This window comes from Chelonoidis abingdonii, chromosome 17 (assembly GCF_003597395.2).
Source record: "Chelonoidis abingdonii isolate Lonesome George chromosome 17, CheloAbing_2.0, whole genome shotgun sequence".
In the NCBI taxonomy this organism is placed as follows: Eukaryota; Metazoa; Chordata; order Testudines; family Testudinidae; genus Chelonoidis; species Chelonoidis abingdonii.
Genome location: NC_133785.1, coordinates 15,363,831 through 15,382,477, shown reverse-complemented (window position 1 = coordinate 15,382,477; position 18,647 = coordinate 15,363,831). Strand labels below are relative to the sequence as shown.

Sequence of the window (18,647 nt, the reverse complement as noted above, 5' to 3'; positions counted from 1 at the left end):
TGCAAAAATTTTCAATCCCTGTTCAGTACATAGCTGTGGGCAGAAGAAGAAAAACAACAGAGACTCCAGTCTGCAGACAGTAGAGAGCTAAGAATATGGTTNTGCTCAAACCACTGAGCTATCCCTTCCCCCATAAGTTAATTTGTTTTTAATGGATCTCTCTTAATGGCAATAAGTCACTCTGAGTCAAATTTAGTGTAAACTTACACAACTGTAGTGGACTTGGGCCACTGATAGCAAACTGTAATCTATTAGAAACTGAATCTTAAAAAAAAAAAAAAAAAAAAAAGACAGTTCTTGCAAAGCTCAGTACTGGGTTATGTTTTCAGCTGTTAATCAAAGATATATAAAATGGAAGACAAAAGTTTGTGTTTTGGCTTAGATTTTTAAATGTTTTTTAAAAAACAATATAACACATTATTTTGTCTCCAAAATAGATAAACTTAAAAATTTCCTAAAGTTCCTTGAGGACCTCAGTACACCTGATGGGAAATGGCAGTGGAAAGTCCACTGTAAAATACAAAAAAAACTCAAGGAGCTTGGGAGGTAAGCAGTGTACTCTAAATACCAAGGTATTGAAATGACATGTTAGAAAAATAGTGCTTTCAAAGATATAAAATCTTAAATCAAGAAAATATTTTTGAAGGGAGTTTTCATTGTGATATATTATGTAGTTTGAATATTGATCTAAATGTAAACCTCCAATCCTCTTTTAAATAGAATGAATGCTAAAGCCTTGAGTCTGCTGACACTTCTGAATACCTATCAGAAGAAACACATGGTTGAGATTCTGTCATATCATAACTGTGACTCTCAAACACGAAATGCTCCAGAATTAGACTGTCTTATCCGACTTCAGGCTCAAAATATACAACAAAGACATGTTGTCTTCTTAACAGGTAAAAAACCAGAACTTGCAGCTCTTTTTCTTAAGTTTTAATATTATTGTTTTACTAAGTCACTCCTCTTTCTCTCTTTATAAATTTTTAGAAAAGAATGTCAAAACATTTTCAAATTATGCTGATAATGGAATAGTAGTTGCTACAGTTGATGACTTTATGCAAAACTTCAAAAATCTCGTTGGCTACCATAATTCAATTACTGAAGAAAACAACCTTCCTTCACCTGGTGTTCCTGAAAGACAATCAGGTAATATTCAGCATATTTTATACTCTTTTCAGCTAATCAGAGAAGTGGGGTGGAGGTCCTTTAAGTGTAGTGTCTTTACTCTTACAAAACAAACTCTGTAGATTTGTGAGGAAATCCCAACTCTCAAGTACTCTGTATTTTAAGAAGTGGGAAAGGGATGCTGGGATGGAATACTTTAAGGTATCTTCAATACAGAATTACTGACTAATTCAGTATCCAAGAAAGCCTGATGATGATGATTAAGAGGGTAAGGTAATATGTAAGCCAAATGACATTCCCTTCTGTTCTGAGGGAAGGAATAAGCTTTATGACAAGATTTAGAAATGATGATAAAATGAACTTGGATGTCAGTAATTGTATTCTGTAATTGTCTGATCAAATACTGACCTACTGTATAACTTTAGATGCTGTTTTGACATTAACCCCTTTGGAGCTGGGAGTTGGGATTTCCCAACACTAAACATGAACACAATGCGCAGAAGCTTTTAGCATCGGAATATCTGGACATTCACACAGAGGGTTAAGTGTGTGTGTTGAGTAAGTGAACAAGAGTGGCAGAAGACCAAGCCTTAAGTGATATTGGATTTACCTACCCGAAGCATAACACTCTGTGAGTAGTGTATAGCTTTTTAAAAAATCGTATATTTCAATAGAGTAGGACTTCTCTTTTTTAATATAGTTCTTGTAGAAAGCGATGAAAAGGACGAGGAAGATATGTCTTTGGATTCAGGGGATGAAACATCACAAATAGAAATCTGCAGTGATGCCTCAAAGTATGATTCTCATTCAGAAGCTTTGCAGACAGAGACCAAAGGCTCACATGGAACAGATTCAAAAGAAAAAACTCAAACTGATATGCAGCTGTCTTCTGAAGGACAAACTGGATTGATGGAAAAAACTTCTAAACTTGATTTGGAGGAGATGCAGCCAGTAACTCCTGTTTCTACAGCATGCTCTGCTGAAGGAGACAAAAACAATTCAGTAGAGCAAGTTCCTTTCAACAACTTTCAGGTTTACAGTAGACAATTAAGTATGTCCCATCAGTTCAGTCATTTTAATGTTCTCACTCATCAGACTTTTCTGGGAACAACATACCCAATTTCCACAAGTCAAAACCAAGAAGGTGGGAATTATTTTCTGTCTGCTTACAGTCAGAGCATGGATACAGACAAGTCGTCATCTCCTAGTAATTGGGATGTAAATTGTGAATCTTCCAGGCCATATTCAAAATAGAAATAAACACAAAACTAAAACTTTTTATAGGTTTGTTGTGGACTTCTTTCTGTTTCTAAAAAAGTGAATTAACAGTTTCTATTTTATTCTCTGAACAAAATGTTTCCGTCTTATTTAAATCATGATGGCCTGTACCAGTTGAAGCATCTGAAAATTGAAATAAATATATATTTTTTAACATTTATTGTATTTGAATTATCTTGTTTTGTTGGCACTTTTAAGTTTTTACATTTGTATTTGACCTGTACTTGGGCTTCAGTTTGAAGTCTGTTTTAATGTAAAACTGAATGTTTGCCTAAAGCATGTGAAATAGCAAAGCTTCATTTTTTAAGTAAACTGTAATAGAGTATCCAAGCCACTTGTCTTTAAATGAATATAAAAACTGTTATGTATTTATTTGACATTGGACACACATTTTGTACAAAATGTTTTTACATAGCGATAAGGCAGTGTAGTTATTTTAATGAAAAAATATATATAATACTGGATTTTGGCTAAATACCTCAATTAGAGTAACCAGTGGTGCAGTTCCATTTAAAAAAAAAAATAAACTCTTCATGCACATGGGACTTAGTAGCAACTTGCTTTGTTTTATATCCTGTTTCTAAAATACAGAAAACTGATGATGCAAAATTTATTTCAATACCATTTTTGTGTGCATCTAATTCATCTGTTTAGTACCTTCTGCTTACCACAACTGCATGGGAAATAGCCCTACAGTTTTAAAGTTCTGTATCTTCTTATAAATGTACAGATGGCAGACAGCTGATTTGTTCTGTCTTAACTTGAATTACTATAGTAGTGTGACAGACACTATCAGTACTTTTAGGCTCTGAACTTAATGAATATCTTAAGAGTTTAATTACTGTTCTCACTCGTTCTTTAAAATTATATGTATTGTGCTAGATTTTTGTCTCCTTCCCCCTCCCCGAACATTTTTTGTAGTAACTCAATTACTGAAGCACAAATGTATCAACTTTTCTTGTGCACAGTCCTGTAAATACTATAGAGAAGATTTCCAGAAAATACTATCTGGATGGTAAAACAAACTCTGGCATACTACCATGTGTTTGTTTTTTGTTTTTTTTGTTTTTTTGTTTTTTTTTTAAATTTAGTGTTAAAGTCCACTACTACCTAAGAGTTTTCTTATATTACTAAGTTTTTGGGTTTTGGGTTTTTTTCTGTCAAGACTGTTTATTTTTGTTGCAGTCAGTTTAGGTTTTAGTACAGCCAGGGGACAAATGTTGTTTTAAAGGCAAAATGTGATTATTAAGCCACAAATGACAGGTGCACTCACTACTTATAGTAGCTAGAACTATTTTTTTTAAAGCTAACTAATTTCAAGCTGGTATTCACTTTTAAAATACCCATTTAACGCATTTTAAGTAAAACACTTCTATAAAAAGATGACTTCTAAAAAGAAAAGCTCCCACTCATTCAGAACAGAGTTGGCAACAGCACAGATAGATAGATATGGAACCAGAGGCTATTCAGGCAATCGGGCGCTGGCAGTCTAATGCAAACTGAACATATGTAAGACCACAGGTGGAAAATCAGCATTAATCAGTTGTTGTGTTCTCATTTCAGATACAGGACAACCTGCTACACACACAATGCTGTGGATCTGTGGGCAAAGTATTGTGTTTTGGGTGCATAAGCACAAATCCAGGTTGCCCTAAGGCTGCCAGCTAGGATTCGGTGGCAAAGCATATTCAGTTGGGACGCAGGGAGGGGCATGTTATGCGATCAACTGATACTGCTGTATGCTGTGTGAGTGCATCAGCAGCCACCGGATATATTGGTGATACACCTGGGAGAAAATGATCTAGGAACACTTAAAGGGGTGGAGTTAATGCTTTGAACTAGGAGCGACCTGACGCAGATCCTGGGAATTTTTCTGGGGGCTAACATTGTCTGGTCTAATAGGCAACAAACTGCAACAAAAATAAACTAGCAATTATTCCATTCCTTTTCCAAGCCATGAACCCCGCCAGGGTGGACAAAACCAGGAAGTATATGAATAGGGAGGTGGCCAAATTCTTGTTGCCCTTGGTGGGGACAGTAATTTCACGTCCTGGCATAGTCTATGGGGCACTGGAGTTACTTTAGGAGGACGGGGTGCACTTGTCAGACTCAGGTGCTGCCATATTTTTGGCTGATGTAAAAGGGTATTGGGAGATGTCTGGGAACACAGCTGGGTGTGGGGGAGGAGGCAGCCAAGCTAATGGCTGGCACCTCCTTGTGGCAGATGTTCAGTGCAGGTACTCCATAAATTAAGGCACAGAAGAACAGATAAATGGCTTGGAAAAGGAATGGAGTAATTGCTAGTTTTATTTTTGTTGCAGTCAGTTCAGGTTTTAGTACAGCCAAGGGACAAATGTTTTAAAGGCAAAATGTGATTATTAAGCCACAAATGACAAGTGCACTCACTACTTATAATAACTTAAAAAAAAAAATAGTTTTAGCTAACTCATTTCAAGCTTCAGAGCGGTAGCTGTGTTAGTCTGTACCAGCAAAAAGAATCAGGAGTCCTTGTGGCACTTTAGAGACTAACAAATTTATTTGGGCATAAGCTAATGCTAAATAAATTTATTAGTCTCTAAGGTGCCACAAGTACTCCTTGTTCTTTTTGCTAATTTCAAGGTGGCATTAATTTTTTAAAATACTCATTTAATGCATTTTAAGTAAAACACTTCTATAAAAAGATGACTTCTAAAAATAGAACAGCTTCTTCACTTCATTTTACTCTGAGTATAGATACAAAAAGCTATTCCTTCCAGAATATCAAACTGTATTCTGCATTACAGACTAAACTGTATTAGGAACTAAGCCACTGTATGGCACATGTGAAGACATCATGCAGAGGCAATTCTTCTCATGAAGAAAAATACTCTCAATTTCCTTTCCTTAAACTTTAAGACAGATTGTCATACAGAAACAACTGTTTTACAAAGTGCACATTCAGATGTGTGTAGTGTTTCTCATGTATCTAATGAGAGAATTTATCCAAACTGTTGCCTAACAAATGGCCAAATGTTTATCACCTGTAAATTAAACAAATGCTCTTTGTTGATTTAAGGCAGTTATCTTCAAATACATACAAGATGATAAGACCAGGGAGGGATGGGCCACTCTATTCACTGTTATGGGAGTTCCCTCACATCATACCAGTTTGCTACAGTTTCCAGATAGGGACTGACAAGGTTGGGATGCCCAGCATATGAATTTTGGTTCCTATTCATTTAGGATCTAGGCTGCAACAGCAGCAGCCCAGCTGGGAATGGGGGTTAGGACAATTCAGGCAATTGCACATTGCTATTCTGAAATGTGCAAAGGGAGAGTAGGGAAATGTGTGTTAATCTTCCTTTGTATTTTCATTACTGGGTGCACAGGTGGCTTCCAGGTTGGCTGGAGGTTTGCAGCTGGGCCTCAGTGGTGAAGCAGTCCTGAGCTAGCATGGGAGGAAGGGCATGTTATGGGACCAACTGATGCCTCCTCTGTACACTGCAGGGGCCTGTGAGCAGGCATCAAATATAATTGTGGCTCACCTTGAGGAAGATAATGTGGGACACTGTAAAGGGATAGCCTTAATGGTCAGAGTTAAGAAGGACTTGGGGCTGATCCTGGAACTTCTCCCAGGAGTAAAAATTGTATGATTGGATAAGCTGCAATGCAGGGCGTGGCAGGGAGCTATGAAGCCCCTGAAAAGTCAACAAGGCTAGGAGGTATGTGAATAGGCAGCTGGCTAAATTCATGGATGCCATAGGAGGGTTAGTCTTTTCACATCCAGGCATAGTATATGAGGCATCAGAATTATTCAGGGAGAATGGGGTCCACCTCTCAGACATGGGAACTGAAGTTTTTGGCTGATATTAAAGGGGGCATTAGGAGATGTCTGGGCACCTGGTTAACCAAGGAGAGGGGGTGGCCAAGCTAATTGCTGGTCCCTCTTGGAAGATGCCCACTGCAGGTATTCCATGGGGAAGGGCTACAGTGATCAGATAAAATGCACTGGTAAAGGATTTAAAAGAGAAGAAATGGGAGGGGGTGGGGGTGGAGAGGGTTTGGGATTCCTATGGCTGGTATAGCAGGGAACCAACTCTTCCCCCTTCTTTATAGTCTCCCTTAACCCTTATTTGAGGAGGGGGGAGGGGGAGGTCCCTGCTGTGGGTTGGCTGGGGACCAGGGTAGATAAGGGGGAGAGATGTCAGAAGCTCCTGGCTATATATTGAAATGATTATGGAATTATCTGCATTGTACACTTCTATCAGCCAGGTACTCCCAGACTTTTAAGGAGGAAGTTGTGCCCTAACTAAACTACGCTACGTGTCTCTTGTCTTCTTTCTGGCATAGCTGGACAATAAGGCTGCCATTCAGTTTTAGCTAGCTTATTCAATATATAGGCTGGGTTGCTCACTAGCACACACATTATTTATCTAAGTGATCAGATAGCTTTTTGGACAAGGCAACACTGAAAGGGGAAGAGATTTGGCACTTCTAATTTTTTTTTTTTTTTAGTGTGAGGTAAAAATTGGTATGTCATTAAATATTTAATACATTTATTTATACCAAAAATACATAATTTTAAATTCTACAAAAGGTTAATGTAAATAAAAACTTTCTATACTGCTGTTTTTCTACTACATAATCTTAAATCTTCAAAGCAGAAGATTGTTCTAAACAGCAAATGCATTATATATTAGATTCAAGCATCTTCAAACAACCACATGGGGGGAGGAGGAAAGGGAACAAAACCCCATAACCTATCACAGTTCATGTAGGAAATAGGACCTTGGTTAAAAGAGATGTAGATGCAGTTAGTAAATTACAGCAGCAAATATAAAGTGCTGTGCCTGACATTTTTAAAGCAGATTTTTTTTTTGTATACGTGTGTACCTTTTTTAAAATGGTGAAATAAAGTTTTCTTCTTGATTCATGGTTGGAATTAGACCAGTCTCCAACTCCTTCTGCTTCTGGAGGAGACCCTGAAATAATGAGTACAAAGTAAATGCTCTTCCCTCTCCACAAAATAGGAGCCAAGGGCAAGCTTCTACTTTATTTCTTATTCACACTTTTAAGGCTCTTTAACCAGTTTAGCCTTTGCTTACATGTGTGGATGTCCAAGGCAACGAAGAACTGGAAATCAAGACTGTTGGGATCTATTCCTGCCTCTGGAGGGGCATGTGAGCTCTAGTAGCTAGAGTGAGCATAGTTAAAGAGTTGAAACACTGATTCTGAAAAGTGGTTTGGGTAAAGCAACATGAGCTGAGGAAATAACACTAAAAATGTGGAAATTCTAGCCTTTGCTACAGCTCCTTTATGCTGCTCCAGCTGCACTTGTGGTGTGGAAAGATTAGATTTTTATTGGTAAAATGTTGGTTTTTGCCATATATACATAAACTGATAAAAAAATATTTCTATCAGTAGTAACTGACATTTACAGACAAAGTAAAAAAAAAATGCTGCTTAAGGACTTAGTTTGATTTAAAGATTAAAGTTTTGACATAGTGTTGACAATTTGTGTGTTAAGTTAAAAAGCTTTAACTTTTTGACGCTCTTTGTCTATCATTAATTGTACTAGGCCCAGCCTTACCCCCCCCCCATATCCCACAACTGTGATTAAAAAAAAAAGTTTAAAAACCCACAAATTTGCACCATTGTGGAAATTTAAGTAAATTAGAAAAGAATAATAAACATTGAGAGTGTTACAGTAGCCTCAAGGTTACCAGAACTTACACTAGCGCCTGCACAGACCGTGGAAGGAGCTCAGAAAGTGGAAAGGGGGCCTAAAGACTCTTTTGCCCCTCAATAACTATACCAGGGCTGCACGTTGCATGCTGTGACCACTGAGAGACAGAACAATAGCTGGTCCCTCAGTTCTATTCTTATATGTGCCAGAAATGACCCTGTGCAACCTCTCGGTAAGAGGGAGAGAAAGATACTTGCCATCTTCCTAAAGTACACTTATGAGATCTTGCTCACAAATAGGGGGTAAGGTACAGATTTAGTCAGTCCTGGAAAAGAGGAGATTAGAATTCACTGAGGTTTTTTTTGTTTTACTTCCTACCACACCTTTCCCTGATGACTAAGTTTGAGTGACAGGTGAGTGGCAGATCTTGCTACACCTGTGATGGAAAAAAATGGAGCACTGCTCCATCATAGTTGAAAGAGGAAAGAAAGATCTTGCTGCTTTTTGGGAGGAGGCTGTGCTCATCCCCCTGTTCATCCCTGCCCCCCACCCCACACGCACACTTTTTTTTAATCCCTGCCTTCCCTAGGCTAGGGAGTGGCGACAGCTAAGGATACCACTGCTCCTGTATTCCTGTAGGTAGGAAAAAATCCCTATTTCATCACCCTATGCTAAACCTAAAATCACTGATATTAACACCGTAAAGCACTAACACCAAACTTCTTTGCTAAGCTCACCTAGAACGAACTGCAGGAATGCTCAGCAACATGCTAGCTTCAGTCCCTATCATTAATTGAACACCATTTTGCAAATATGGTGTAGCTAGAGGAATATTCAGAAGTGATAGATCTTTGGCAAGCATTTCCATGAGCTCAGAGAAACCCAGCCAAATGGAATTGGACAATGTAATGGATCCAGCTACATAGACAGTTTCTATCTCCAATCTCCCATGTTTACATGCCAGCTAAGGTCTGGCAATTTTAGAATCCCAGCTAGCTCATTCAGACTTGGACAATAAGGATGATTGCCAGCTTTGTCTTCCTCATATTTTGCAGGGGCATTGTGTGGGGAAGGGGGTATATCTGCGACTGCTGTACCAAATGTGCAGGGGCAGAAGCATGTCTCCCTAGAAGCACAGTCATTATTATAATATATTGTAACTGTTTATCGTTCTGCTGGAACGCCTTTAGATTTTCTCCCTCTAGCTGCTTTACCCAACATATCTGTTGTGCTTCTATAGCTGTAATGCTTTGGTGAAAGAAGTGGCACTAGTCAAAACTGCGAATTAATTACTTCTGCCAATAAATTACTAAGAGAATCTGCTTATCTTTTGATTAGACCACTGCTGCACCAAAGAATATGACACTACATTAGGACATATTCTCATTAGGAAAATAATGCAAAGCAGGTCAGAGAACTGAAGTTCCACTAGTAAGTGTTCCTGCTTTCATTAATTAATTTTTTATGGCAGAATGGGAGTGCAACCTGAAAAGAACCTGATACTGAATGAAATAAAGTGACACAAACACTAGTTGCAAAGGCTAGTTTTAGTAGTTCAAACTGATGTTTAATGTTCAGAATGAAAGGCATTAATGTTATGCCTATGAATGGCTCCTTACTGTCACTTACATGAAAAATGTGCTGTGTGAAAGATATGCAAATTTGTAGGGTATTAAAATGTGAGCTATTTTAGGAGTTTTGTTATAGTATGCACTTTGCACTCCCTCCCACCCACCCATACCATGTCATTTAGCAGAGGAAAACCATGAAGCATTTGTGCTGGTCATCCAAGTCTACTACCTCAATTGGCCTGGCCATGCAGAAAGACTGGCCTGAAGTAGAGAGAGTGTTCTCACTGAGGGCTGGTCTACATTACGGGGTAAAATCGATTTTAGATACGCAATTTCAGCTACGTGAATAACGTAACTGAAGTCGAATATCTAAAATCGATTTACTCACCCGTCCTCACCACACGGGATCGATGTCCGCGGCTCGCCATGTCGATTCCGGAACTCCGTTGGGTTGGTGGAGTTCCGGAATCGATATAAGCACGCTCAGGGATCGATATATCCCGTCTAGATTAGACGGGATATATTCGATCCCCGAGCAATCAATTTTAATGCGCCGATACGGCGCGTAGTCTAGACGTGGCCTTTGATGCATAAATACCCCCACCTCTTGAGCACATGTTGTGCAAGTGTCTCCCATACCTGATCTTGTTGCTTCCCTTCCGTGCTTGTCTCTGTTCACGAGTTCCCCTTTCCTCACAATTCCTTTGACTGTTCCTTAAAGAACCCCAAAACATCTTTCTTTCTGTAGCCAGACAAGGACTCACTGCATCCAGCTGCAGTGAGCATATTTGCTTTGAACCACATTCCATTATCCACTAAATCACTCCTGTTTTACTAAGTAGATGGATAGCAACATCATCTCAATAGTATCTTGACCCCATCCAAAAAACTATGTTGCCTTCAGAGTCATCAGTTGATGTTTTATGTGCAGTGTCCGTACTCTTACATATTTTAAACTTTTCACTAAAAAGAAACATCTCATTCAAATTGTTTTCACTAAATCTTGTGGAGTTATGTCATTACCATTAATTTACTAGAGGTAACGAAGCAAACACTACATAGCTTATACAAATGTGCACACGCTTTTCTTTTGAACAAATTCAGTTATATATTTTGTTAAGACACTTCTTATTTTTACAGATATACTGGGAATCCAAAAACAGATTTCAGTGTTGACAAAAAACCTAATTTAGGGAAAATGTTTTATAACAATGCATACTTCAAATTAACAAAGTAAAATATTTTTCATAGTTGCTATATGATTGCCAGCCCTGTTAAGTCTTTTGCTGTGAGTGGACAGCTACACCTTGACAGACTCAACCACCAGTTGTGGGAATGTCATCCCCTTAAAATAGCAGCAAAGAGTCCTGCGGCACCTTATAGACTAACAGACGTTTTGGAGCATGAGCTTTCGTGGCTGAATACCCACTTCGTCGGATGCATCCAACGGAGTGGGTATTCAGCCATGAAAGCTCATGCTCCAAAATGTCTGTTAGTCTAAAAGGTGCCACAGGACTCTCTGCTGCTTTTACAGATCCAGACTAACATGGCTACCCCTCTGATACTTGACACCCTTAAGATAGGGTCCTGATGTGCTGTGAAAAAATTACTCCACTTTTATACCAGAGTTGAATCACCCTCTCCCCAGGAAGACCACTTTCTTAGGTGCTCAGCTGTCTCAAAGCTAGGAAAAGAGGCTAAAGATAAGAGTAATGTAAGAATCACCAGGGCAAAAAAGTAGGATGAAAGACAGAGATAGAATCAAGAATAGGGCTAAAAGGATGGGAAATGATTATGAAAATACAAAACTTTAAAATGTTCATTACAGATTTAGCTGATACTGTACCTGGCGTAATTCTGATAGTCCTTTGAGGATTGCCTGTTGTCGGTCTCTGTTTTTCACCACATTAGGATTAAGAAGTGGATCTCTCACATGATCAGAACTAAAAATCTGCCGTGGTGTATGGCAAGAATCTAAAGATAAGTATAAATCAAATTAATTATACTAAGTAATTGTTTCAATTTTACTTTAATTTCTTCCAAGTAATCTGTTTATAGGCTTTTCAGAATTTGATTTTTTATAATTAACAGAAAATATCAATGTTTATTTTTAAGCGTTTTTTCTATTTCTATAGATTTAACTTTTCACAGTTGCAACAAAGTATGGGGAGATCAGACAACTAGGGGTTAGACAATAATTGTTAATGCCAGTAGATGCTGAGATTCAAAAAGTTAAAGCTGCATAACCATTAAAACACAAATTGTCAATATTACATGTCAAAATATACGAAGTAAATATCCTTAAAATAAAGACCTCAAGCAGCTTTTTTATTTTTTTACTTTGCCTATCTTGTAAATTTTGGTTAGTATTAGGGCTGTCAAGTGATTAAAAAAATTAATGGCGATTAACCGCAATGTTAAACAATAACAGAATACCATTTATTTAAATATTTTTAGATATTTTCTACATTTTCAAATATATTGATTTCAATTACAACACAGAATACAAAGTATACAGTGCTCACTTTATATTTATTTTTTATTACAAATATTTGAACTGTAAAAAACAAAAGAAATAGTATTTTCAGTTCACCTGATAGAAGTACTGTAGTACAATCTCTTTATCATGAAAGCTGAACTTACAAATGTAGAATTATGTACAAAAAATAACTTAATTCAAAAATAAAACAATGTAAAACTTTAGTGCCTACAAGTCCACTCAGTCCTATTTCAGCCAATCACTCAAATAAACAAGTTTGATTACATTTGCAGGAGATAAAGCTGCCTGCTTCTTGTTTATAATGTCACCTGAAGGTGAGAACAGGCGTTCGCATGGCACTTGTCGTAGCCAGCGTCGCAAAATATTTATATGCCAGATGCACTAAAGATTCTATGTCCCTTCATGGTTCAATCACCATTCCAGAGGATATGCATCCATGCTGATGACGGGTTCTGTTCAATAATGATCCAAAGCAGAGTGGACTAATGCATATTCATTTTCACCATCTAAGTCAGATGCCACCAGCAGAAGGTTGATTTTCTGTTTTGGCGGTTTGGGTTGTGTAGTTTCCGCATCTGAGTGTTGCTCTTTTAAACGTTCTGAAAGCATGCTTCACACCTTATCCCTCTCAGATTTTGGACAGCACTTCATATTCTTAAATCTTGGGTCCAGTGCTGTAGCTATTTTTAGAAATCTCACATTGGTACCTTTTTTGTCTTCTGTCAAATCTGCAGTGACAGTGTTTGTAAATCAAACAACATGTGCTGGGTAATCATCCGAGATAGCTATAACATGAAATATATGGCAGAATGCGGGTAAAACAGAACAGGGGACATACAATTCTCCCCCATGGAGTTCAGTCACAAATTTTATTAACACACTACATCATCAGCATGGAATCATGTCCTCCGGAATGGTGGCTGAAGCATGAAGGGGCATATGAATGTTTAGCTTTGTTAACTTTATTTTCTTTTAACACTATCCATTAGTGCCCTACCAAGTACAGGCTCTCTGTATAATACCGCGCCACAACTGATTAGTCAAAGGCATTTATAAGGATAAATGTCAGAGACTTCAGTGCACTATTTACATTAGGTATTCACACACCTCTTAAAACTAAATCACTATAATTCCTCCCCCCCCCAATCTTAATATTGGTTTACAATATGTTTCAGTACCATTAAACTGTCGATACTGTGGATCATGTGTTGAAGGTCTAGTCATTGGTGCATCTGGATCAAGGTAATAAATTTCATTTGTTCGCACATAGGGAATAAAATGAGAAGAAGGTGGCCGTTCAGGTTCAATAACTGGAGAAGACGATTTCCTCTGTTGCATATTTGTGTTGGTATTTCTCTCTCTTCCAATATTGCCATTCTGAACTGGGAAATTAGAAGTATTTATCTGCCTTTGTTGTACTTGGTATAATCTGTTTTTAACTGCTGGAACAGGTGGTGATTCAGATCTGTGCAAAACAATTTTAGTTAGACCAAAATTTTCAAGCAATATGCTTCATTTTATTAATACGCCTCAAAACTAATGAAATATTGTTAAACAGATCTTTAAACAAAATCTAAAATGTCGTCTTTCCTCCCCTATGTGCTTTATATGCACTATAAACATTTACGCTGTTCACACCTGTAGCGCAAAGTGGCCAGATACTCAAGGATCTTGCTAATTAGGAATTCCCAGATGACAAAGAATCAGAATAATGACTCTGTGCTACTTCTCTTGTCACTACAGGACAGGCTGCACGGGTTGATGAAAAGGAGAACCCACACAGATCTGGTTATTCCCACCTGCCAAAATGGTCATTTGGGACCAAAGAGCCATCTGAAGGCTTGGCCAGACCTGAGAATCAGGCCATGAAGATTCTATTTCTGTTAGCTTGCAGACAATTGTGGGCTCTTATTTCCTAGACTGAGTGGCATCCTATAATTTTCCTTCTATAGTATTTGACACTTTTATTTTAAACATTTAACAGAAATATCTGTTTTCTAGAATTAGCCATTTGCTCATCATTCTCTTTCCCTAAAACAAGCTCTATGAAATTTATAAAAGTAATTCATATGTTTAAATCTGTGCTAGTTCTTTTAAGGATAAAATGCATTTTAAACACTTTTTTATGAAGGCAAATGCAAATAAACATGCTAGGCAAAAAATATATACTGTAAAAGGTCATGTTCCCTGCCCAAGTGACAGAAAGGAAGAGTAGGTCCTGTTCTTAAATAACTAAACTTGCCCTCATTTTGGGACAGATTCTGTTGTCTAATATATGCCTTTAGCTCACAATGAAGCACATCAAAAGGCCATTTTGATCTGATCCAATATCTTCTCCTTACACAGAGAGGTTGCAAGAATGGGCCCTTCAATAAGGAATCCAATTCATTTGGCAATTGGGTGCTTAAAGCAGTCTATGAGGGAAGTTAGTCAGTGACAGCAGAAGGATTCATAGACTCTAGGACTGGAAGGGACCTCGAGAGGTCACCGAGTCCAGTCCCCTGCCCTCATGGCAGGACCAAATACTGTCTAGACCATCCCTGATAGACATTTATCTAACCTACTCTTAAATATCTCCAGAGAGATATTTACAAAAGGGAGAGTTTACAAAAATGTGTACTTCCTGTATTGCCAATCTCAACCATTCAAAAATCATGAGTAAGGCCCCCCAAAATTATAATTAACTTAAAAATCATCCAGTATTTTAGTAATAAATGTTAAATTAATTGAATTTGCCTTGTAGCACTGAAAACCAGTCAAGTTCATGTTTAAAGCTTTTCTCCACAACCATGAGGGAATAATTTGTGTATTTTTCTTTCATTACAGTATCTTTGCCATCTGAAATTCCAGTTCTGAAGGGGCTAAGGGTGATCAGAACACTCCAAATCTAAAGAAAATCTAAAAAATTTTGGAAGACTCCACATGTGATCAGGATAGTTTACCTAACTATAGTACTCTCTGAAATGTTTTTTACTTGATATATATATATAAACTTTTATTTAAAAAATGGTATATTTTTAATAAAAAGTAAAAATGGCACTAAAATATATCTAATTTCTCATTCTTAATTTCCTTGTAATAACTGATACAGAATGCAGACCTACCTTTCTTCATTCAAATGACTCTTCTGAGATTGTTCTTCCTAGAATAAGATCAAAAGAAGAAAATAAAATTCAAATTTTTTATAATATATATTTTATTTTGTAAGACAAAATGGCTTTTTTCCTTCTAAAGTTCCTAATGTAGTGTTAGACCTGAATTCAGGGGAAATATACATATCTAAGCCTTTAATCAAAGAGATGCTATTTTATAAACACTGCAGACCAAATTCATTGCTGATGTAATTCTCTGAAGACAACTTACACCTCTATGAAGTTAAATGTGCAGAGTAAGTTTGGGATTTCCAGAGTTGATGCAAAAGCTATGAAGAACCAGGGACATTAAGGTCTGTAATGCTAGCAATGATTGGAGATAGGGTGTGTACAGGTTGTTTGTGACTCAAGGGGGCACCCTTGAGATCATGACATTCCTGGACCAAGTTTTGCCATTAGGGGGAACCTCACTAACCCAAAAAAGGACAAGTTCTGGCCACTAGAGCAGTGGTGGGCAACCTGCAGCCCAACAGGGTAATCTGACTGCAGGCTGTGAGACATTTTGCTGACATTGACCATCCACAGGCACAGCCACTCCCGCAGCTCCCAGTGGCCACGGTTTACCATTCCCGGCCAATGGGATCTGTGGGAAGGGGTTGGCCGCAGGGATGTGTTGGCCGCTGCTTCCCACAGCTGCCATTGGTCAGGAATGGAAAAACGTAGCCAGTGGGAGCTGCGGACAGCTGTGCCAATGGACAGTCAACGTCAGCAAAATGTTTTGAGGCCCACAATCAGATTAGCCTGATGGGCCGCATGCGGCCCACAGATTGCCCACCACTGCACTAGAGGTACCACTAACTAACTAACTAAATTTCAAGCCTCAGAATCAGTTTGTCTAGTGGGGTGTCCATAGGAGTGGTACCCTGGAAGAGTGATTAGGCAAGAATTCCTTCCTCAACTCTTGTGAAGCCAAGGAAGCAGCTGAGATCTCTGCTAACGCTGTTGCATCAAAGCAGGTGAGACATAACACCTAATCAGCAGCTCAGAAAAAGGGCTGGCATCCTATCAGGGAAACACAAAATTGAAATTTCTAAGAGAGGAAAAGGGTGTAAGAGTGAAAAATTCTCCATAGTATAAAGCAGGATTATGGAAAAACACACACACAAAAAAAAAATATAGGTGGAAAAGTACACCTCGACCTGATATAACAAATTCAGATATAACGCGGTAAAGCGGAGCTCCGAGGGGGAAGGCGAGGCGGGGCTGCGCACTCCAGTGGATCAAAGCAAGTTCAATATAATGCGATTTCACCTATAAAGCGGGAAGATTTTTTGGCTCCTGAGGACAGCGTTATGTTGAGGTAGAGGTTTACCTACAGGTGGTTGGAACAATCAGACACACCAGAATATAGGACCTGATGCAGTACCTTTTATGGCTGTATCCATACTACCCAAAGCTTCAGGCTGAGCACTATTATTAAATGTAGGTCCTTTTTTCCAGACACTAGGGAAGTTTTTTTCTTATAAATGAAAAATATTAATTTATATATGGTTTATTAGACTTTTGAACAAGCAATTTATACTCTACTTCAATTTATCTTGTATTTTCACTTAAAGGCCAACTTTCCTGAAAATCAACTGCAGAACTCTCAGTTGTAATAACTGCCATCGTTGTTGACTAACGTAAGTTAAAAACTGTCTTCAGTTTTGCAATTCTGTCTTGCACATTCATTTAAGACATATACATGAATACCTATGGAATCTCACAGATTACTTATTGTGCCCACAGCCTTTGAAGTAGTGCATTTGTAGCATTCATTTTCAGCCAAACAAATAAATGGCTTCTTGGATGGCTATACAGAATTACAGAGGTCACTTTATCTCCCAGACACATGTTTCACTGGAAGGGAGACCTGGTGTGAAGGGATGGAATGAGGCACAATGTCAATACTGGGAGGTGAGCGGTATCAGGAATATTTTCGTTAAAGTATGGGAAGATAGGATTTTTTTCCAGCCATGGGCTATTGATGATGTGTGTTTAGTGGAATGGGAGAAGGAAGAAAAGGTGCAATTATGAAATATGTACTTCGCTGTCATAAATTCTCTCACAACTCAACAATGGCTTTTTTGGTTGTTTGTGAAAATTAACATTGTTCTCCTGTATGTTTTCCTGCTTTTGATGGACACAGAGGGTAAAGTCAGTTTCATAATTTCAATCTCCAAGGGTACAATGATAATCAGACTTGTATCTTGCTGGCAATCAGATTCCCTCTTTACACAAAGAGTAAGGGACAACTAAATAACAGGGAATAAATACACAGGAGGGTTATGGGGACATCAAAATCCAGGTGAGTAAAATCTGAACGTGTTATGTCACTAGAATACCCACTTACTGAACTAAGTGCTGGAGTTGCACCAATGATCTAGCCCAGATACAAATGAGCTATTAAGTGAGCCAAGGTTATGATGAAAAAATTTTGCTGTTAAACACCAAACCATTACCTTTGTGACTGCATGTCCCTTACTCTTTGTATTAGTTTCCTGGTGAGGTGAAGGAGACCTTTCTGGAGAGACTTCTTTCTTTTGGCAGAGTTTGCCACGAGTATTTCTTTCTACCAACTGAAGCAGCTCTATCTGTCGTCTTACTTTCTTTTCCTCCCTTTGCTTTTGTAGTCGTCTAGGGTATCTTTCTGATGCTGGAATATACCTTTTCCCAGGTTTGTTTATGTTCCAGTCGGGTCTCTTTCCATATTTTTCCATAGGTTTTGTTTGTTTCTCTTTTCTTGCAAATTGGTTATACAAATCAGTGTAATTGTCGTTATTCTCTTTTTCGAAAATTTTATTTTTATCTGGATACTGCATTTCTTTCTTGCATTTTTTGATGTTAAATTTCTCTTTATATTCTATGGAAATATCTGGAGATGTACAGTCCACAGTTCTGCTTTCTACAACTGGCTCAGTATATGTTTCACTTCGGATGTATGCTCTGGTGTCGAAGTCATCTAAAAAGAAAAGTATCTCTTTTATATTTTTCTAAGCAGGCCACATGACTACTTTGATTTATATTTCAGTATTTAGACTATAAATGCATTACTACTCACTTCATTCAAAACATTGGTTGCTACAATATTGGCATACTCTATTCTTTTTGATGTTTCAAAGTAAACAGCACAGGGGAGAACCAACATAGTTATCAGATAAACTCAATCCATGCTTAAAAACACGGGGAACAAAATGTAAGAAAACTTAAAATATAAATGAAACTATATTGTCCTGATATATAGAGTTCATCTTGTTGTTTTTCATTGTTGGGCTATGACAATACATGAAGCTTTTATATGAATATCTAAGGTGCATCTTGTTTATAGTTTGTCAGATCATATTCACCATTTTAAGTGCTACTGAGTTTAACAG

At 37.9% G+C, this 18,647-nt stretch overlaps 2 protein-coding genes across 12 annotated transcripts in view; one reads left to right on the top strand and one right to left on the bottom strand.

The window, feature by feature from the left end:
- TASOR (transcription activation suppressor) overlaps positions 1 to 2,951 on the top strand; it is a 58,286-nt gene extending 55,335 nt beyond the window's left edge. For 7 of the 11 annotated variants that reach the window (XM_032798817.2, XM_075073074.1, XM_075073073.1 and 4 more), the window contains 4 exons: positions 438 to 546; positions 721 to 899; positions 991 to 1,149; positions 1,829 to 2,951. In XM_032798817.2, the coding sequence (XP_032654708.1) occupies positions 438 to 546; positions 721 to 899; positions 991 to 1,149; positions 1,829 to 2,382 (1,001 nt within the window). In that variant the 3' untranslated portion in view covers positions 2,383 to 2,951. Of the gene's footprint in view, positions 1 to 437; positions 547 to 720; positions 900 to 990; positions 1,150 to 1,553 lie in introns of all 11 variants that reach the window. The other 4 variants (XM_032798821.2, XM_032798822.2, XM_075073075.1 and 1 more) reach the window with 1 other exon arrangement.
- Positions 1 to 18,647, bottom strand: part of CCDC66 (coiled-coil domain containing 66) — a 74,228-nt gene that overhangs the window by 18,197 nt on the left and 37,384 nt on the right. The window contains exons 15-19 of the mRNA XM_032798824.2: positions 17,736 to 18,235; positions 15,247 to 15,284; positions 13,321 to 13,607; positions 11,489 to 11,616; positions 7,279 to 7,367 (exon numbers count right to left, since the gene is read on the bottom strand). Coding sequence (XP_032654715.1) covers positions 7,284 to 7,367; positions 11,489 to 11,616; positions 13,321 to 13,607; positions 15,247 to 15,284; positions 17,736 to 18,235 — 1,037 coding nt within the window. The 3' untranslated portion in view covers positions 7,279 to 7,283. The remainder of the gene's footprint in view (positions 1 to 7,278; positions 7,368 to 11,488; positions 11,617 to 13,320; positions 13,608 to 15,246; positions 15,285 to 17,735; positions 18,236 to 18,647) is intronic.